Source organism: Wyeomyia smithii, chromosome 3 (assembly GCF_029784165.1).
Source record: "Wyeomyia smithii strain HCP4-BCI-WySm-NY-G18 chromosome 3, ASM2978416v1, whole genome shotgun sequence".
In the NCBI taxonomy this organism is placed as follows: domain Eukaryota; kingdom Metazoa; phylum Arthropoda; class Insecta; order Diptera; family Culicidae; genus Wyeomyia; species Wyeomyia smithii.
The window spans coordinates 18,979,019-18,996,624 of record NC_073696.1 but is presented as its reverse complement, the minus strand read 5'-3'; the positions used below and the strand labels follow the sequence as shown (position 1 = coordinate 18,996,624).

Genomic DNA, 17,606 nt, shown 5'->3' with positions numbered 1-17,606 from the left:
GTGATTATTGTTGGAGCATTATGGACCAAAGGGTCCAAAGTTTCGCTCAACTCACCTGGCAAGTCCGCTGGAGCTCTGGAATTCGCAGTAGCAGCTCCCCGAACTTGGCCGGCGTTTCCGGATAGTGAGCTAACGTGTACGCTTGCAGGGCTTGCAGAGCCTTCTCCTGGCTGGCTCGAACCTTCTCTGATTCCTTCAGTTCCGATGTGTCCGACGACATCAGGACGATCACCTTCATGGCGACGTATTCGTAACGATCGACGCGGAGCCGCCGCAGGTGGTCGGTGAGATTGAGCATTCGTTCGATGCAGGTCTGCAAACAAGTCCAATTAAATAATTAATCTAACAGGAAAAAAGTTCCAAGACAACAAACCTGTAATCCACTGTGCTTGGCCTGCTCCAGCGTGATCGACTTCCCGAGGGAAATTTTAATTTCCCCCGGAGTGGCCATCGATCGGAAGCAGCATGAAAAGAGCAGCAATTCACACCACGAATTGATCAGCAGGCAAATTTGATCGTCAATCTATACAATTGAAAAAAAATCGCAAGGTTAACCTCAACAATTAGGAGCTGAGAAGCAATGATAATTACCGAGATGTTCTTGAACAGTGGCAAACTCTTGCACCACTTTACTATTTTGTACAGCCGGTGGTCCGCGATATTACACAAATTGGCAATCAAATCCGGATTGCTCTCGCTGGTGATGCCGGCACTGGAGAGTAACGGACTAGCAGCTATGGCTGCTGGGGTTACCGGTGGCGGCGGTTGATTCAACCGTGCCAGTTCCGTAGCGTTGTACTGCCACAGATGTTCGACATCCATAATTTCCTGGTTTCAACAATAACAAGAGTTAAAAAATAGTCAATTTTTGATTTAAAATCTACGTCTAACCTGCAGCAACTGTGGAACACCCGGTCGGACATGATTGCTTCCATTATTACCAGTTGGAGCTCCGGCTGCGGAGCTGTTACATTTGACTTCCTGTTGGGATTCAGTTTTGAACTGCTGACCAGGATGCCCTCCGGTGTTGCCCGGCAGAAACTGACCGCCAGGTGGAAATTTCGAGTACGGAAAATTGCCGCCGTTTTCGTTACCGGACAACGACGGACTGAGAATCGTACCAGGCAGGGTGTACGAGCACTGATAGGTGGATCGACCACCTCGAGTGCGATCCTCTCGAATAGCTGCAGCAAAGAATATTTCCGTTTAGCTTTCCCATATGATCTAGTGGCTAGAACATCCGAGTTACTTACCTTCCAGCTTCATTCCCTTCTGAAGGCACTTTTCGAATCGGCATGCAGGACACTTTTTCCTCGTGGCAATCGTCACCGGACAAGCCGCTCCCCTAAGGCACACGTAGTTCTTTCGGTTCTGCACTGTTCGCTTGAAAAATCCCTTGCACGATTCGCAGGAGAAAATGCCGTAGTGGAAGCCGGAGATTTTGTCGCCACAAATCGGGCAAGGACTGAGAAAACATTTTACAGGTTAAATTATTAAGTTGTTAATTCAAAGCCAACAAAATACCTGTTAATCAACTGCTGCCGCGAGATTCCCGGGGACGGTAGATGTTCGCTGTCGAAGACTGGTTCCTCCTGGTTGGCAAGTTTCAGCGCCTGTTCATTGTCGATCATCGGTTTGTATAATACTGAGTGATGCAGCGGGGATCCGTTGTAGGACCCACTGGCGAACATATTGTGCCGTCCTTGGATGGGGGAATGCGTCGGACTGAACTCGGAACTGTAGGAGTAGCAGCTGCTGTACGAGGCATCGCTGTTGTTGCGACTCAGCGAGGGCGTGTAGACTGCGTGACGAGACGTTAACGGTGATTGACTCGGAGAACTGTGCGTGTACACGGAGTGAATAGCAGAATCGGGACTTGGATTGGCCGGAAGGAGCGTCGTTTTGGAGCGAACCAACAGAGGTGAGTTCACCGCTGGAAGATTTTCCGCCAAGCCGTGCTCATACTTAAGATTTATAACGTCCGGTAGTTTCTTAGCGTTAATATTATTACTAGTTGGAATGGTGTTGGCGTAGCTGTTGGAAGCAACGCTGTGGCTGATCAATGGAATGCCCACTTCCGGTTTGATCATTCCGCTTGGAAGAGGAGAGCTACTACTACTGTGACTCGCAGTCAAAGCCAGTGGCTCCGTGATTCCCGGACCGGTTGGTTCTTCCTTAGTAACTACCTGGGGTTCCGTTTTATCGACTGTTGCTAGCTCTGGCCCAGTACCACTGGAGCTGTTTTCGTTGTCAATCATCATCGCTTCCGGTTCGGACAGCTCACCCTCCCAGGACATCGGTCGTGGCAAGCCCTTACTGGCTCGACTATCCTCTCGCATGTTCACGTTCGCTGTCTTTTCAATGTTCGAAAGTTCGGTATCAGACTCATCAGATTCTTCCATTTTTGGCACTGTTATTCGGATACCAACGTTTCCAAATATCGCACTGTTCCCAGTGCTGGCATTCGGAGTATTACTACTGCTACTATTACTGCTACTACTACCGCCGCTACTACCGGAGCTGGTCCCTGCCGGAATCATGGTGCCTACGCTAGCCACTCCAAGACTGGGATCATTCTCACAGTTAATCGTTGTTACCGAGACGTTTCCTCTTGACTCCGATGTTGTCATTCTGCTACAGCTTCAATTATTATTTTTCACACATTCACACAGGGCAGCAACGACAATAACATAGAAGCTTTAATCATTTCTGTAAAAAAATAAGGAAAAACAAAACAACTTTTTAATCAACTAGCTTTGACAACTGCACGGTTTAAAAAAATCAATTTCCATTCCAATCAGATTGTAATTTTCCAACCAGACCACGAAGGATTAACAGCTAGAATCACCTTTCCTGCACACTACGCAATCTCTTTTGTTCTTCCCACCCAGTTTTGTGAACGTCAGTCCCACTCACTCACACTGAGCGTTTTTGCTGCGCTTTATCCTCATTTCCGCACGGTTATCACATTACAAAGTTTATTTATACGCGAAAACCCCTGGCATTAGTCTTAATGCTTAATGCCACTTTGACGGCGCGCAAAAACCAACAGCATTGCAAGAGCCACAGAAAAACCGAGTGCAAGCTTCAATGAAACAAAAAAAAACTGCGTCCAGCAAGCGCGGCGTTCAACTTCACTTCTAACAACTGCTGCTGCACAACATCACACGTTTCACCATTCTGTATTACTGTACTTTCGACTCGCTCGCTCACTCTTTCACGGCTGCAAGCGAACCGAAACCAACACAACACCTTACATTCCGCCACACATGTGCACGAAGCTAGTTTGCAGCAGTGTGCGTGCACCGGAATCAAGCCACAACAACGTCAATAGACACAACGACCTTCGGATATGTTGGGTTTGTACGCAACGACCTTGCATGTGCGTCATCGTGTCGTACGTACCAACCGTACAAACAGACGGACTCACGCTGTCGTTGTGGTGGTTACCAAACTGCCCTACAACGAGTGGGTGTGTATGGGTGGCTTTGTACGGAAGAGAAAACGCGAGAGAGAAGAAAAAATAGACCAACACAAGCGTGAGAAGAGCTTACCGTCTTCATCACTACTGATTTTTCGAATCAAAGCCGGTCCAAGTAAGCCAAGCGCACGTCTGTATATGGGGGGACTTGCAGCCAGGAAAAGGACGCCCAACAAGAACTGTTGGTTGGAGAGCTTTTGCATTGAGCCAACCGGGAGGCCAAACTTGTTTTCGTCGATTTCGTTGAAAGAGGGTGCAAACATCAATAGATGCCATACTTTATGGATCAAAGAATTCTAATTTCCAGAAGCTCGAATAGAATTTAGCTCGAATTGATCCCAAATTTTAATCAAAATCGCTCAGTTCAAGAACAAGGTTAGTTTGATGTCAGGTTCTCTTCAATTGTTCAGTTTAATTTATTCTGAAGCATTCGAAAAAAATATAAATCAAAACGGTACATAATTTAAAGAGAAAATAGAACGATGGTTAAATAAAAGATTAACAAAAACAATTTGGCAACTCCGCATGCTAAAGCACAAACAACAAAACACCAACTCCACCAAGCCCTCAAGGTGGTGTGGGAGATTTTCTTTCTTCTACCTCTCTGTTTTGGGCCCAACAATGGTAGACAACCGTTGAGGCGATTGGAAACACGGAGCGCGGGCGGAAAAAGTTCGATTCTTCGTGACTTTTTGTATGATTTCTCTCAACCGTTGCTGCAACTTGAGACAGCTTCCACCCGAAGCAAGGTTACCACCGCCATATGCACCGCACCGCTGACACTCACCCGCGCATAGAAAGCCTATAGAAAAGAGAGACGCCATGACACTCACTTCCATTAAGCTCACACCAAAACGGCTGGAAGGCCTTTAAAGTTTCGAAAGTTTTGACGCAAAGTATTGCAATCAAGTTGCGATGAAAAAAGGGACTTGCTAGTTTACGTAACAACTTGTGTGCAAGTACAATTTAAAAAAAAGAATTGTTAATGTTTTTCGAACCCCAGCTCCCGAGGTACGATGCTGGCCTAACAAGCCATTCATCGTAGGTTCGAGTCTTGACTCGGAAGAGACTGTTAGTGTTAGTAGGATCGTAGCGCTAGCCCCGCAATTGTCCTGTACACTCAACGGTTAGCTGTGAAGTCTGTGTATAGTAAACAGAAGGTCAAGTTCCGAATCGGAATGTGACTCTAACACATATTTAATTTAAACATGTTTGATATACGCTTAACTGCCATACGGTTCAATTCCTGTTACGTGAGAAATGTTTGGGTCCCTAAACATATAATATTGAAAAAGTCACGCAAAATAACATCGCGAAGCTTATTTTGGCAGGGTAACCCGCCGTTTTGGTGTGACAGTTACCATAACGGTGAGTTCTACGTCTTCTCTCTATCCTATAGGCTGACTACCCGCGCACGTTCACCCTCCACACTCTCTCAGAATGCACTTTCAAATGCAACCTCATCAGCAGAAGGCAGAGCAAAAAAAAACACCACCGAGACTAGAAAGCCTATAGAAAAGAGAGACGCCATGACACTCACTTCCATTAAGCTCACACCAAAACGGCTGGAAGGCCTTTAAAGTTTCGAAAGTTTTGACGCAAAGTATTGCAATCAAGTTGCGATGAAAAAAGGGACTTGCTAGTTTACGTAACAACTTGTGTGCAAGTACAATTTAAAAAAAAAAAATTGTTAATGTTTTTCGAACCCCAGCTCCCGAGGTACGATGCTGGCCTAACAAGCCATTCATCGTAGGTTCGAGTCTTGACTCGGAAGAGACTGTTAGTGTTAGTAGGATCGTAGCGCTAGCCCCGCAATTGTCCTGTACACTCAACGGTTAGCTGTGAAGTCTGTGTATAGTAAACAGAAGGTCAAGTTCCGAATCGGAATGTGACTCTAACACATATTTAATTTAAACATGTTTGATATACGCTTAACTGCCATACGGTTCAATTCCTGTTACGTGAGAAATGTTTGGGTCCCTAAACATATAATATTGAAAAAGTCACGCAAAATAACATCGCGAAGCTTATTTTGGCAGGGTAACCCGCCGTTTTGGTGTGACAGTTACCATAACGGTGAGTTCTACGTCTTCTCTCTATCCTATAGGCTGACTACTATCCTATAGGCTGACTAACCGAGACCGAACTCACCGCAAAGAGTTAACTACCTTTCACGAGAACATGTGGTTTCCCACTATTGGGGGGGCATGCAAGCCATAGACTGGGGAGCCGAGCTGAACCGTCACCCGATATCCGAAAGCGCGTCCCACACGACAGTTGGCATGTATTCACCACCAGCAAGCATGGCGGATGGCGTTCACTCAGCACGCATGTGTGTCACACGATCCGCACCCGTCCGGTCGCGGTGTGGAGCCGCTCTCATCTCCCCTCAGGCCACCTACGGGGGACCAACGGAACAAATAGGTGGCGAGGTGTGAATTATCCACCCTCGACACAAAACGATGATGATGTTACATCGTTCATCTTTTTTGACATTTTCAACCCCCTCGGTGTTCAGAGACAAGGCCAGATAGATTATATTTTTTTTTATTTTTCTACGTTACAATTTAAAAGCGAAACGGGACGGACGAAAGAGACGGGATGCTCAAAACTTGACCACCCGTTTCTTGCTCAGCGTAGAGTAGTGCGGGGCAAAAGTTTGCATAACTCTTTCATTGATAAGATAAATAAAGATCATCAAAGAAGCAGAGTTCGAGCAGAATATGCTTGAATTGACTCGCTAAGTTTTGGGAGGAAATAGGTGTTTCGGGATCATGTCGGGATCAGGACAAAAATATTGCAGTAAATGAGGATCCAACAACAAAACAAGTGTTGACCGTATAATTTTTTTCTTAATCTTGTTATTTCTCATGAATATTTGTTACTTTTTATCGATTTTCGTTACGTCTCATGAATTCTAAATGAATACTCTTATAACTCAGTCAAATAAATATTTCAAAAGTAATTTTTCAGAATACACGTTTTTCGCCCCTCAAAAATTTTACATCCGGTTGTCAATTTCAATTTGACAAGAATTTTTGGTTGGGTAGAATAAAGAGTGACCCAAGTATTAAAAGCCCAACCAGCGAATTTCGACTGTTTTACTTAGCTGACGATGTGGAATTTGGGAGCTAGTCACTAATCTGAAGTATTTGCAGAAGCAAAAAGTCCACAGAGCTGTTGATAGAGTTGTGTAAACAGAGAAAAAAAATATATTTGCGAAAAATTATAAGTGAAAGTAATAGAAATAGAAAGTGAAGCAAATTAAAATGGTAAAATGGTAGCTTATATTTTCAAACCAAGTATTGAAAAAGTCTTTCAAAGTCTAAATATATATTTTCAATAATGTCTTTGTTCCAGTTCACGTTCGGTACGAATAGTCGGATCCTGCAACCGTAAATCTAAGTTGGAAATAAATTATATACCTAATTCGGTTGAGTTACCTCTCACTAATGGTTGGCAAATGGCTGGACACGTATAACTTGAAACCCTAATGTGGCCATTCACCTCTGTCCAGCAACTCCTATCCCTACCTCCACGTGGTGCCGACCGGAATACGAGTAACCTTAGCGGAGATCGGGTAACCAACCTCCGGTGGAAACTATGGTCGTATGCTGACTGGGAAGGGGGTCGTATGCGGCTGTATCCCCATAGGGCCGGCGTACAACAGCGTCTGACCCGGAGCGGGCGGCTGAATTATGGAATGCTGTATCACGCCAGCTACACCTAAGATGGCAGCCCCATCAGCAGGATCGCGACCCTGGTAGGGTAGCATACCGAAACCTTTTTCCAACCACGAACAATGAATCTAGAAATACGGAAAGGATCAATCGGCAAAGACCTAGGCTACGAACACGGAAAAAGATTAAGGTAAACGATTGGAAATTGGGTACTTGGAACGCCCGATCTCTCAATGAACCGGCGCAGGCTGGCTTGCTTGCTCAAGAACTACAGCGGCAGGGAGTCGAAATCGCATCGATCCAGGAGGTTCGGTGGCCAAATTCCGGAGAAAGGGAATTCCGTGCAGTGGACCCTATTGCACGCACTTCTTTCAAGTACCACATCTACTACAGTGGCGACAAAGCAGCGAAACGGGGCGTCGGTTTCGTAGTGCTGGGAAATCAGAAAACAAGAGTCATCCGGTGGAGGTCCGTAGATGACCGTATATGCGTGTTGAGGATTAAGGGCAAATTCTTCAACTACAGTTTAATAAACACTTACGCACCGACAAACGACAAATCCGATGAAGTCGAAGATGAGTTCTATGACAAGCTTGAGCGAATCTATGACGAGTGCCCAAAACACGACGTAAAAGTCGTCATCGGAGACGCAAACGCACAGGTTGGGAGGGAGGAATTCTTCCGTTCGGTCATTGGAAGGCATAGCCTCCACTCGTCAACCAATGAAAACGGCCTGAGGCTGATAAACTTTGCCGCGGCCAGAGGAATGGCCATATGTAGCTCCTATTTTCCACGTTTGAATATTCAGAAACACACCTGGAGGCAACCAAATGGAGAAGCCTGCTCCCAGATCGATCACGTACTGATTGACGGTCAGCACTTTTCGGATGTTACTGATGTTAGGTCTTTTCGAGGACCAAACATTGACTCTGACCATTATCTCGTCGTTTGTAAGATCGGCGCACGGTTGTCGAACGTGCTGAAATCTCGCACAGAGAGGACGACGCGTTTCAACATTCAGCGGTTGAAAGCTGATGGCGTGGCAGCAGAATACGCCAGAGAGCTGGATCAACGGATCGCAGAACAGCAGGAGGAAGGAGTGGAAGACATAAATGGGCTGTGGAGCAGTATTCACGGCGCCATCGAAACGACTGCGAGAGAGGTGGTAGGTACGACGCGTGGAAGACAGCCTAAAAGCTGGTTCGATGCCGAGTGCCAGAGAGCGACAGATGAGAAGAACCGTGCCAGGAGCCACATGCTCATTGCGGCTACGCGTCAGAACAGAGAGAAGTCCACCCTGTACTTCGCCAAGAGCTGCTGAAAATAGAACCCGCCGTCGGAAGAAGCGCGAGTACGAGGAGCAGGTGCTCGCCAGCGCAGAGGACAGCTATGCTGAAAACGACGTGCGGAGATTCTATAGAACTGTCAACAGAGTCAGAAGCAGGAATTTCCCTGTGCCGGTCATGTGTAATGACAAGGACGGCAACCTGCTTACTGGTAAATCGAGGATTGCAGCCAGGTGGAAGGAGCATTTTCAGGCGCTATTGAACGGTGAGGAGCTGGATGAGCAGAGCAGGAACAGGATGACGATTATGAGTGACGAACAAGCTGTGGAGCCACCAACACAGGAGGAGGTGAAAAAGGCGATTAGTGAGCTGAAAAACGGCAAGGCCGCTGGAAAGGACGGTATCCTCGATAAGTTCCAGGAGTACAACTTACCGACTCACCATCTGTTTGTGGACTTCAGGGCGGCATACGACTCAGTGAAAAGAAACGAGCTGTGGCAGATCATGCTGGAACACGGTTTCCCTACGAAATTAATTGAGCTGATTGAGATATAACAATTTTACGAAAAAAGTTGTAAACTTCGTAATTATTTTTTTAACAATTTATAGACGTAAGACACCCGGAAAATAGTGATGAATTTTGAAGGAAATAAACCAAGGAATCCAGAAAAAAATTATAATTGATGACCGGAAGTGTTGCCAGATAGATTATTTTTGTATTTTAAAACTAAATTTACATTTTTTGGCAAATGCAGCCATTTTTATTTTAAATTAGATAATTTTATCTTTTTTTTTTTTTTTTTTTTTTTTTTTTTAAGGAGTAAATGTAGTAATGAAGATAGAAAATTAAACTAACTGAAAATATGATTGTAGAAACTACGAAAAATATAGTTCAGCAGGTGGGACACGAACCCACAACTTCCAATCTCCGGTCAGATGTGTTCCCGTTACACCACCGCAGAACTTTAAAGACGTAGTTCTAGAATCGAGTTTTGTATCGCTTATCCAATTCTCGCACTTCGTACATTTACTCAGTAGAGACTATTATTTATAGCTGGCTATTGTTTCAACACCCTCAGTGGAAGTTGGAATGACTTCTCAGTGTGAGAGATAGAAACGCGCCAGTAAGTTGCCATCTCTACCAGCAGCAACATCGACTTGCGTCACAAACATTTTTACTTTTCTTTTTTCGACTCTAAGCAAAGTCATGCTATTTTTAATTTTAATTTAAGGAGTAAATGTAGTAATGAAGATAGAAAATTAAACTAACTGAAAATATGATTGTAGAAACTACGAAAAATATAGTTCAGCAGGTGGGATAATTTTATCGTGTTCGTTTTTTTTTTTGAGCTGGAGAATTTACCTATAGATAATTAAAGTTGTCACAATTTAAATTGAAAGTAAATAGTAGGAGGGTGGTATCAAAGACACGACCGCATGACGTAGGACTACGTATTTTTCTAAATTTTTTATCTAACAGTGCATTCTTATTTGCTGACATTAGAGCGCTTTGAGCAATAATTAATATAAATGAATATATGAATGAAACCTTATTTATATTGGCATCCCCACTTCGCAGGTATTCGAATTAAAAAGCAGTAGCCAAGTACTACTAACAGCCACCAGCATTACAGGTGAAACCGGCACGAGATAACCGGTATTATTTTGTCTTTCCTCCTTTCAGCTGCTAACATCTAGCGTCCGTATGTCACCGGTACGGTTTAGTAATTAAACTGATGGAGTGAAATGTTTGAACGGTACCTTTTATACCAAGGCTTCGTCAGTTAGTTAGAAAGAAGGAGGGGCTAAGTAGATAATGAAATTACAAGGAACGTAAATAAGCATCGGAAACAGAAAGTGACAACAACAATAACAACAAAGTCAGATCGGTTGTATCCGTTAGTGTCGAGTGTGCTTGGGAGGAGAGGTAGTGATTGGCTGCTCGGTATGATTTAGACAATCAATGTTATTTACCAATTTTCAATAGTGTATCTCAAGCAATAGTTTGTTTTTGTTACATAAATTAAACCGTATATTTAGTATATATATATATATATATATATATATATATATATATATATATATATATATATATATATATATATATATATATATATATATATATATATATATATATATATATATATATATATATATATATATATATATATATATATATATATATATATATATATATGTATAGTATATATATATATATATATATATATATATATATATATATATATATATATATATATATATATATATATATATATATATTATATATATATAGTATATATATTTATTATATATATTTAGTATTTAAGAATTTCTGATCGATTGATGCCAAAACCTCGAAAACCTGATTATAAATGACTGAAATATAAGCGCTCAAAACCTGACCACTTTTTCCTGGTTTTTCCTGGTTGAATTACTAGATTTTAAAATTCAGGTACCTAACTTCCAGATAGACGTAGTCCTATGTCAAAAAAAAAAGCAAAGCCTTGGTGCTACATTCCGTATCGGAATTCGACCTTTTACTATATACAGACTTTCACTATATACAGACTTCGCAGCCGACTGTTAAGTGTACAGGACAATTGCGGGGTTAGCGCTACGATCCTACTGCCACTAACAGTCTCTTCCGAGCCGGGACTCGAACATAAGACGACTGGCTTGTTAGGCCAGCATAGTACCTCGAGACCAGATGGGATCGTACAATTTAAATCAGTTATACACAAAAAAAAAACGAACAGATTTCACTATCAGATATAAAATTCTTCAAAAATTTAAAAGTTTTAGAGCTACATAAAACTAGTGGGGTGGGATTTTCATGACCATCAGCTACTACTACTATTACTTCATGTTTTTTCTTCAAGTATACAAAAAGCAATTTCAATTTCAATTGTAGAAGAATTCATTTATATCTGATCTCCGAGCGCGATGCTCAAAATTTTGTTATCACTCTCTACTATTTCTTAAAGCTACAACAACATAAAAAATCCGTCATCACCACCGTAACAAATAAAGTAGGTTTTGCTATCATAACATTAACATCCTAACATTTTACAACACAGATAGATCCGTTTGTAAGAAACTTCGTCAGTTACAAGTTTCAACAAAACAAACAATAAATAAATAGTGTGCAAAAATAAATCGTTCATCCAACATCGATCCGTTGATTGAACTTCATCAAATATAATCTACGTCATTAATGAAAAAAATAGTTTTCATTCAAATCTGCAAGAAACAGTTGGAAGCAAATGTGTGAACCTATCGAAAACACATCCCACTGCAGCCAGGTTGCAAGAAGCCCTGTCCAAAGAACACGGTTTAAGCAGATTGAGAAAAACTGACGGCACTTACATCACGGATTCTCAGGAAACACTGAAAATTATGATGGAAAATCATTTTCCAGGATCATATTCGGATACTGATTCATACAGATAGGGTGTAGGATCAAACTGGAGAACAGCTAAGCTCAAATATGACTTGGACTGAATCTCAGGAACTTGCCTGTCATATATTCAGAAAATCGAGGGTCAATGAGCAATAGGCTCTTTACAACCATACAAGCCTCCGGGAATGGATGGAATATATTCATTCCAATCATTACGGAGATTTGTGATGCGAGCCTAATAATGAATTAGATTCCTTCTAGTTGGAGACAAACTAAAATAATTTTTAACAATCAATACCTGACGCGCTACACATATTAGTGGAAAAATCTATTTATGCCAAGTAAACTCCCCTGGCAGCTTTTCTGGATATTGAGGGAGCATTTGATAATGCGTCTCACAACTCAATGTAAATAGCCATGGAAGGTATTGCATGGATAGGAACACAATATAGTGGACTCAAGCTATATTAATAAGTCGCGAAATAACTGCTTAACTCGGTCGCACGTCTCTAACAAGAAAAACTACAAAAGGGTGCCCTCAAAGCGTGATATTTTTACCCTTGTTGTGGTCATTTAAACATAGACGATCTTCTTCGGAGCTTATCGGAAAAAGACTTCGAAGCGATTGTTAGTGATTTTAGTTAGGGGGAAGCACGGCTGCATCATTTCTAATAGAATGCAAACTGAGCTAGGCAAAATCCAAAGATTGGCCTGTGCATAGATTTGTGGAGCAATCGCAGCTTAGATGCGTCCACTCCATCAGAGGGTTCAACAAGAAGCGAAAAAAAGTGCTCTAAAGCTAAATCGACAGTGTAACCTAAAAGAAAAAGATCTAACAGGACACCTGAGAATACTGAAAGATTTCCAAATAAATATTCTAATGAAAAGTAATGAGGATTGGGTGGATATGAAACCAAACTTCGAAATCCCCCACAAAACATTAGAGATAGAACGAAATAGTTGGCAACAAAACTCATAATTCGGGACGGTTCACTTTACTTCTACACAGACGGTTCTGAAATCAATAGTTCCGCGGGATTCACAGGACCAAGAATTAATAAATATGTTCCCGTGGGACATTGATCAACAGCAGGGCTCTACATTTTCGGAACAAAACAATGAAACTGATATACTCGCGAGAGAGAGGCTCTTTCCTTTCTTTCAGCGTCTCAATTGAAATTAGCACCGCATCGCGTCGTTTGATGGTAGTTTTCTAATACCGCAAGCCGTAGTTAGATCGGCAATGGTATCTAATAAATACGTTACGCAAGTTCTGATCAATATTTCCTCCCTCTTTCCTATGAAAGTACTGTATGGACCCCTTCTATCTCCGTCAGCGCTCATTGTCATTTTCAATTGAGAATCGTCATTTGAGAGTGATGGTGATAATCTCTGCTTTCAATTGAAAAGCGTTTGTATCAATTTCAAGCATTTCAGTTGTCAGAATCACAGCAAGAGCTTTCGACTGGGTGACTGGGTGACTCACGAAGTGCTCGAAAATGATACAAAAGCTTTTCAATTGAAAGCGACGGGTCAAAGCGTCACTATAACATGATAATTGTCAATTGAAAATGACTTTGTCAGGTGCTGGTCAACAGTATTCCAGGCGGAAGTATACGCGTTAATAGAATGCGCAAATACGTGTTTGAAAATCAATTACCGACACGCAAATATCTGCATTTTATGTGATAATCAGGCAGCACTTAAAGCTCTGAGTTCTCCTTTTTACCACTCTAAACTAGTCTGCCGTGAAATGACAATATGACGTAGATCCAAGTGATCAGGTATTCAGTACGGCCCAAAAACGAATGAATTTCTTGTCACTTTTGTATTGAAATGGATGCCTACGTCACTTTGTTTTTCGATTCTATGCAAAGTACGAATAAGTTACAACTAAAAGGAAGATACCAAGAGAAAGCATTTCGAATATTGCACAAATTGGCATAAAAACCCCATATTCGAAAAAATGGCACTTACGTCACTCTGTCATCTCACGGCAGTAGTGTGGAAATGCATCCTGTCGCTTCGACAGGATGAAAAACCAAGTTAACTTATACTCGGTTCCTGGTCACTATAGAATCGAAGGAATTGAGAACTAGCCAGACAAGGGTCATCCACTAAATTTGTTGGCCCAAAACCTATTTATGGAGTCCCCCCGAGCGCTCCAAAAGCTGAACTCGGGGAGTGGGAGAACGACAAAAGATTTATAGATCCAAATCGCTAGAAGAGCCTCGTGCCTCTTAGGCTAAATAAGAAGGACCTGAGAATATCCACAGGTCTAATAACAGGGCATAATGATAAATGTCGCTTTTGTGACATCGAAAGCGAAACAATTGAACATAAAAAATCCCGGTGAGGTAATAAACTTCATACGAAGTGCGGATATCAACTCGCAAATAGTGAAGAACCTGCTCGTACGCACTTGGATTGAGTTGAAGCATATCATAGTAGATCAAATAATAATCCCAGTGGTCCCCGACCAGCAGCTTTGACGTGTGAACTATATCTTCTCTTAAACTCCGCATGTGAAGGTGCACGTTTAACATGTCAGTTTGATCCGGAATGAACAACAAGTGATTATTTAAATATTTTTTTTTTTTTTAAAAGTTAGTATACTGCGAATAAGTTAGGTGCTCACTTTTGCCCCACATGCCTCTAGTAGGCCGTTCGGTGGTACATAGAAATGTATGGCTAAGAGAATGACTAGGGGATAGATGAAAGGCGGTTAGACCGTATGGTGGGAGGGGGAGAAAGGTCGTCGACGCGCGTTCGCTGGTGGTGATGGGGCTGACCGGATTGGATTGGATTGGAAGAAGAATGTAGGTAGTGGCGAACGATGAGGACGATGTCGAAGTACGGAAACCGTTAATCGGCCGAACATACTGCGAAAGAGGAGGCTATAATAGCACAGAGGTTTTCGCTCTGCACGGTGCGAGTCGCCACTGCCTGATCGACCACCACCGCTGCGCTACCCTGCTACTGATGCCACTGCTGCTGGCATGTCCACCACCACTCACCGTTCGCCAACAATAACAGCAACAACAACAACAACAGCGACGTGCGGTTTTATTATGGATCTATAAAGAGACCAACAGACGGACGCAGTGAAAGAGGATACCGACTGCGAGTTTCCGTGGAAAATGCGAACATACATGTGCATCTACAACATTGTGAAGTGATTCATCAGTGATTTGCGGATCGGGAAAACCGGCATTTGGTCAGTGGACGATGATAGGATTGCTTCATCTAGTTTTTGGCGGTTTCCAAAAAATATGATTAGAGTGGGCTAAAACGATCTAATAGAAACTCTTATATAGAAACTGAACCATTCTGCAGTTTTTTTATTTTTAGTTAGTACTGAGTCAATAGTTACAAGAGTAGTAATTGTTTGTTAACTTGCGTTACATAAGCAAAATAGTTATCTCTTACCTAGTGAATTGTCAAAACAAATCCGTTTACATATTCGTCAGTCTGAGGTCTGAAAGAAAAACAAAAATTATGAATAAGTAAACTGTTTAATTTTTATTCTACTACTATTAGTATAGCAAAAATAGCCCCATAGGACCATACTGAGCTCCTTCCCTCAACAAGATCTGAGCCTTAGTGAAGGTTCTAAGTAATTTCCTTCGAATTTTTCTTTCCCAGCCAAACCGTTTTTTTACGTCCATTGTAGTCTGCTGAGACAAGAATACATGTATGTGTGTATGACTGTCTGTCTGTCTGTCTGTCTCTCCTTTGAGGTCGTTTCTGGGTGGACTTGTTACTGTAATGACGTGCCACCCACGCAACAATCCGGGGCGAGTTCTGCCGGATCATCGCCCTCGGGGTGTGATGATAATGGCGTGCAGAGGAGAATCGTAATAACACTTTTTCAGACAAAGGCATTATTTTTAAAATTCACGCGGGCGACGATGGAGAAAAGAACAAACAAACAAACGTGCGCCCTGCGTCTCGTCTCGTTTCGTCCCGTGGTGATCGATTGCGACTCGGTGAAGATCCCAACCCGTTCCCAGAGTCTGGCACTGGGCACTCTGGTGGGTGGATACTTCTTGCAACGGGTTGCTTGAGCGTTAGATAATGGGCCATACAAGGCGCGAGGAGTGTTGCCTTGACTGCGAACGGATGTCACCACCGTTGTTGTTCTGTTTGCGCGAAGGAAATATGCTGTCTGTCTGCTGGCACTACGGTACTTGACTTTGAGAGTAATTGTTGATGGTCTGCTAAATTATTCGATGAGATTTCGAGATGGGAAAAATTTATTGTGTACAAACAGCTGGGCGTCTTCCTTAGTAACGAACTACGAAACTTCCGAAGTAACCCATTCAAAAGGTTCAAGGTCAACGCCAACTTCGAGCATCGGACTTTCTCTTTGCTTGTGGCTCGATGCCGGGAGATTTTATTTTCGCAAAGCTGATAGGTAAAATGGACGACAGAAAGAAAACCCGAGTGTGTGAAACAATAACAGAAAATTTACGATTCGCTTCGCAACCCAGTGCGCGATTTGATCGGGGACTGTCTCCCCTCGACTCAGCTGCTGCTGCTGCTGGGAAGCTGAGCTGATGGTGATTAATAGCGCGCTAACGACCATCGCCCCGCTGAGTGTCTGTGTGTGTAATCCGCTGGAAACTGGTCCGATCGTTTGCCTGATTAGGGAACTTTCAAATTTTCCTGCATGTGCTATTTTGTACTCCGCGCGTGGCTTGTTTAAAAGATTAGCGACTCACCACAACTTATGTCGATAATTGCACAAAATTTTGCCTTCAGAGCTGCAAGCCACGGTACCGAACGTTCTATAAATCAAGTTAATTACTATGTTACCAAAAATTTAAAAGTGCTCAAATGTCAACCTTCTACAGCACCAGGTTCTGACCACACTGCACAGCAGCTTTTAAATTCACCGTGTCGAGCGGAGAAATTGAGCCAGATTTTCATCCGGCACCGCGTACTCGTATGACATTCACTCCACCCGCTCTGGCGCTGATCACGAGCCACTTGTTAGCCGGCCGATGCCGGAAGACAAGCGAACAAGCGGTGTGATTTCTCTGTCATTGTGACCTCTCTTTTTCGCCAGCCCAGGGCGGGCGCGGGGATTAAAAAATCTGGGCGATGAAATGGAGTAAAAATACGCTCTTTTTTCGTGGAATGCTTCACTAGTACTACTACCAATAATAATGATGACAGATTGTTGTCTGTCTAAGTGCAGAAATTCTTGCGACTGTCATGCTTCTGGTTTCGCACCATCTCGTCGCGACGAATTCGTTCCGAATTCAAGGCCGCAGCGGACGGTTTAACGGGACTTTCTGCTGGTAGTGGAGCATCGCGGTTGTGGGAGCAGGTATTTTCGAAACGGGTAAATGGTCACTCTATTCTGAATTAAATAGATTGTAAAAACTTCCCGAGCAAAATGAGGAAACGGTTTCGCTCGACCATTTTTGATTTTACTGAAACTTTACTCAGATGTTTCTATGGGCTAAAGATGTCATCTTGTGCAATAAGTAATTATTTTTTGACCATGATATGTTTTTGGTAAAGGGTTCGTGAAATATTTTATTCGGAAGGACAAAACTACTATCTACAATTTTGTCGGAAACATCACACCAATCAAGTAAACTGTTCTGGCATTAGAAATATTTTTAAACATCAATAATTTTTCTGACATTTTTAACCTGCAGGAACATCTGTGCAAAGTTTCAGCCAAATTTAAAAATAGTAAAATAGTTTGCTCTTAAAAGGTGCAAAACTTACGATTGTATTTTGAT

At 42.5% G+C, this 17,606-nt stretch overlaps 1 protein-coding gene across 2 annotated transcripts in view; it reads right to left on the bottom strand.

Moving 5' to 3' along the window:
- Positions 1-17,606, bottom strand: part of LOC129729337 (nuclear hormone receptor FTZ-F1 beta) — a 67,088-nt gene that overhangs the window by 2,793 nt on the left and 46,689 nt on the right. For both annotated transcript variants that reach the window (XM_055687848.1, XM_055687849.1), the window contains exons 2-8: positions 15,277-15,325; positions 1,525-2,709; positions 1,254-1,465; positions 892-1,184; positions 592-828; positions 374-523; positions 56-313 (exon numbers count right to left, since the gene is read on the bottom strand). In XM_055687848.1, the coding sequence (XP_055543823.1) occupies positions 56-313; positions 374-523; positions 592-828; positions 892-1,184; positions 1,254-1,465; positions 1,525-2,630 (2,256 nt within the window). In that variant the 5' untranslated portion in view covers positions 2,631-2,709; positions 15,277-15,325. The remainder of the gene's footprint in view (positions 1-55; positions 314-373; positions 524-591; positions 829-891; positions 1,185-1,253; positions 1,466-1,524; positions 2,710-15,276; positions 15,326-17,606) is intronic.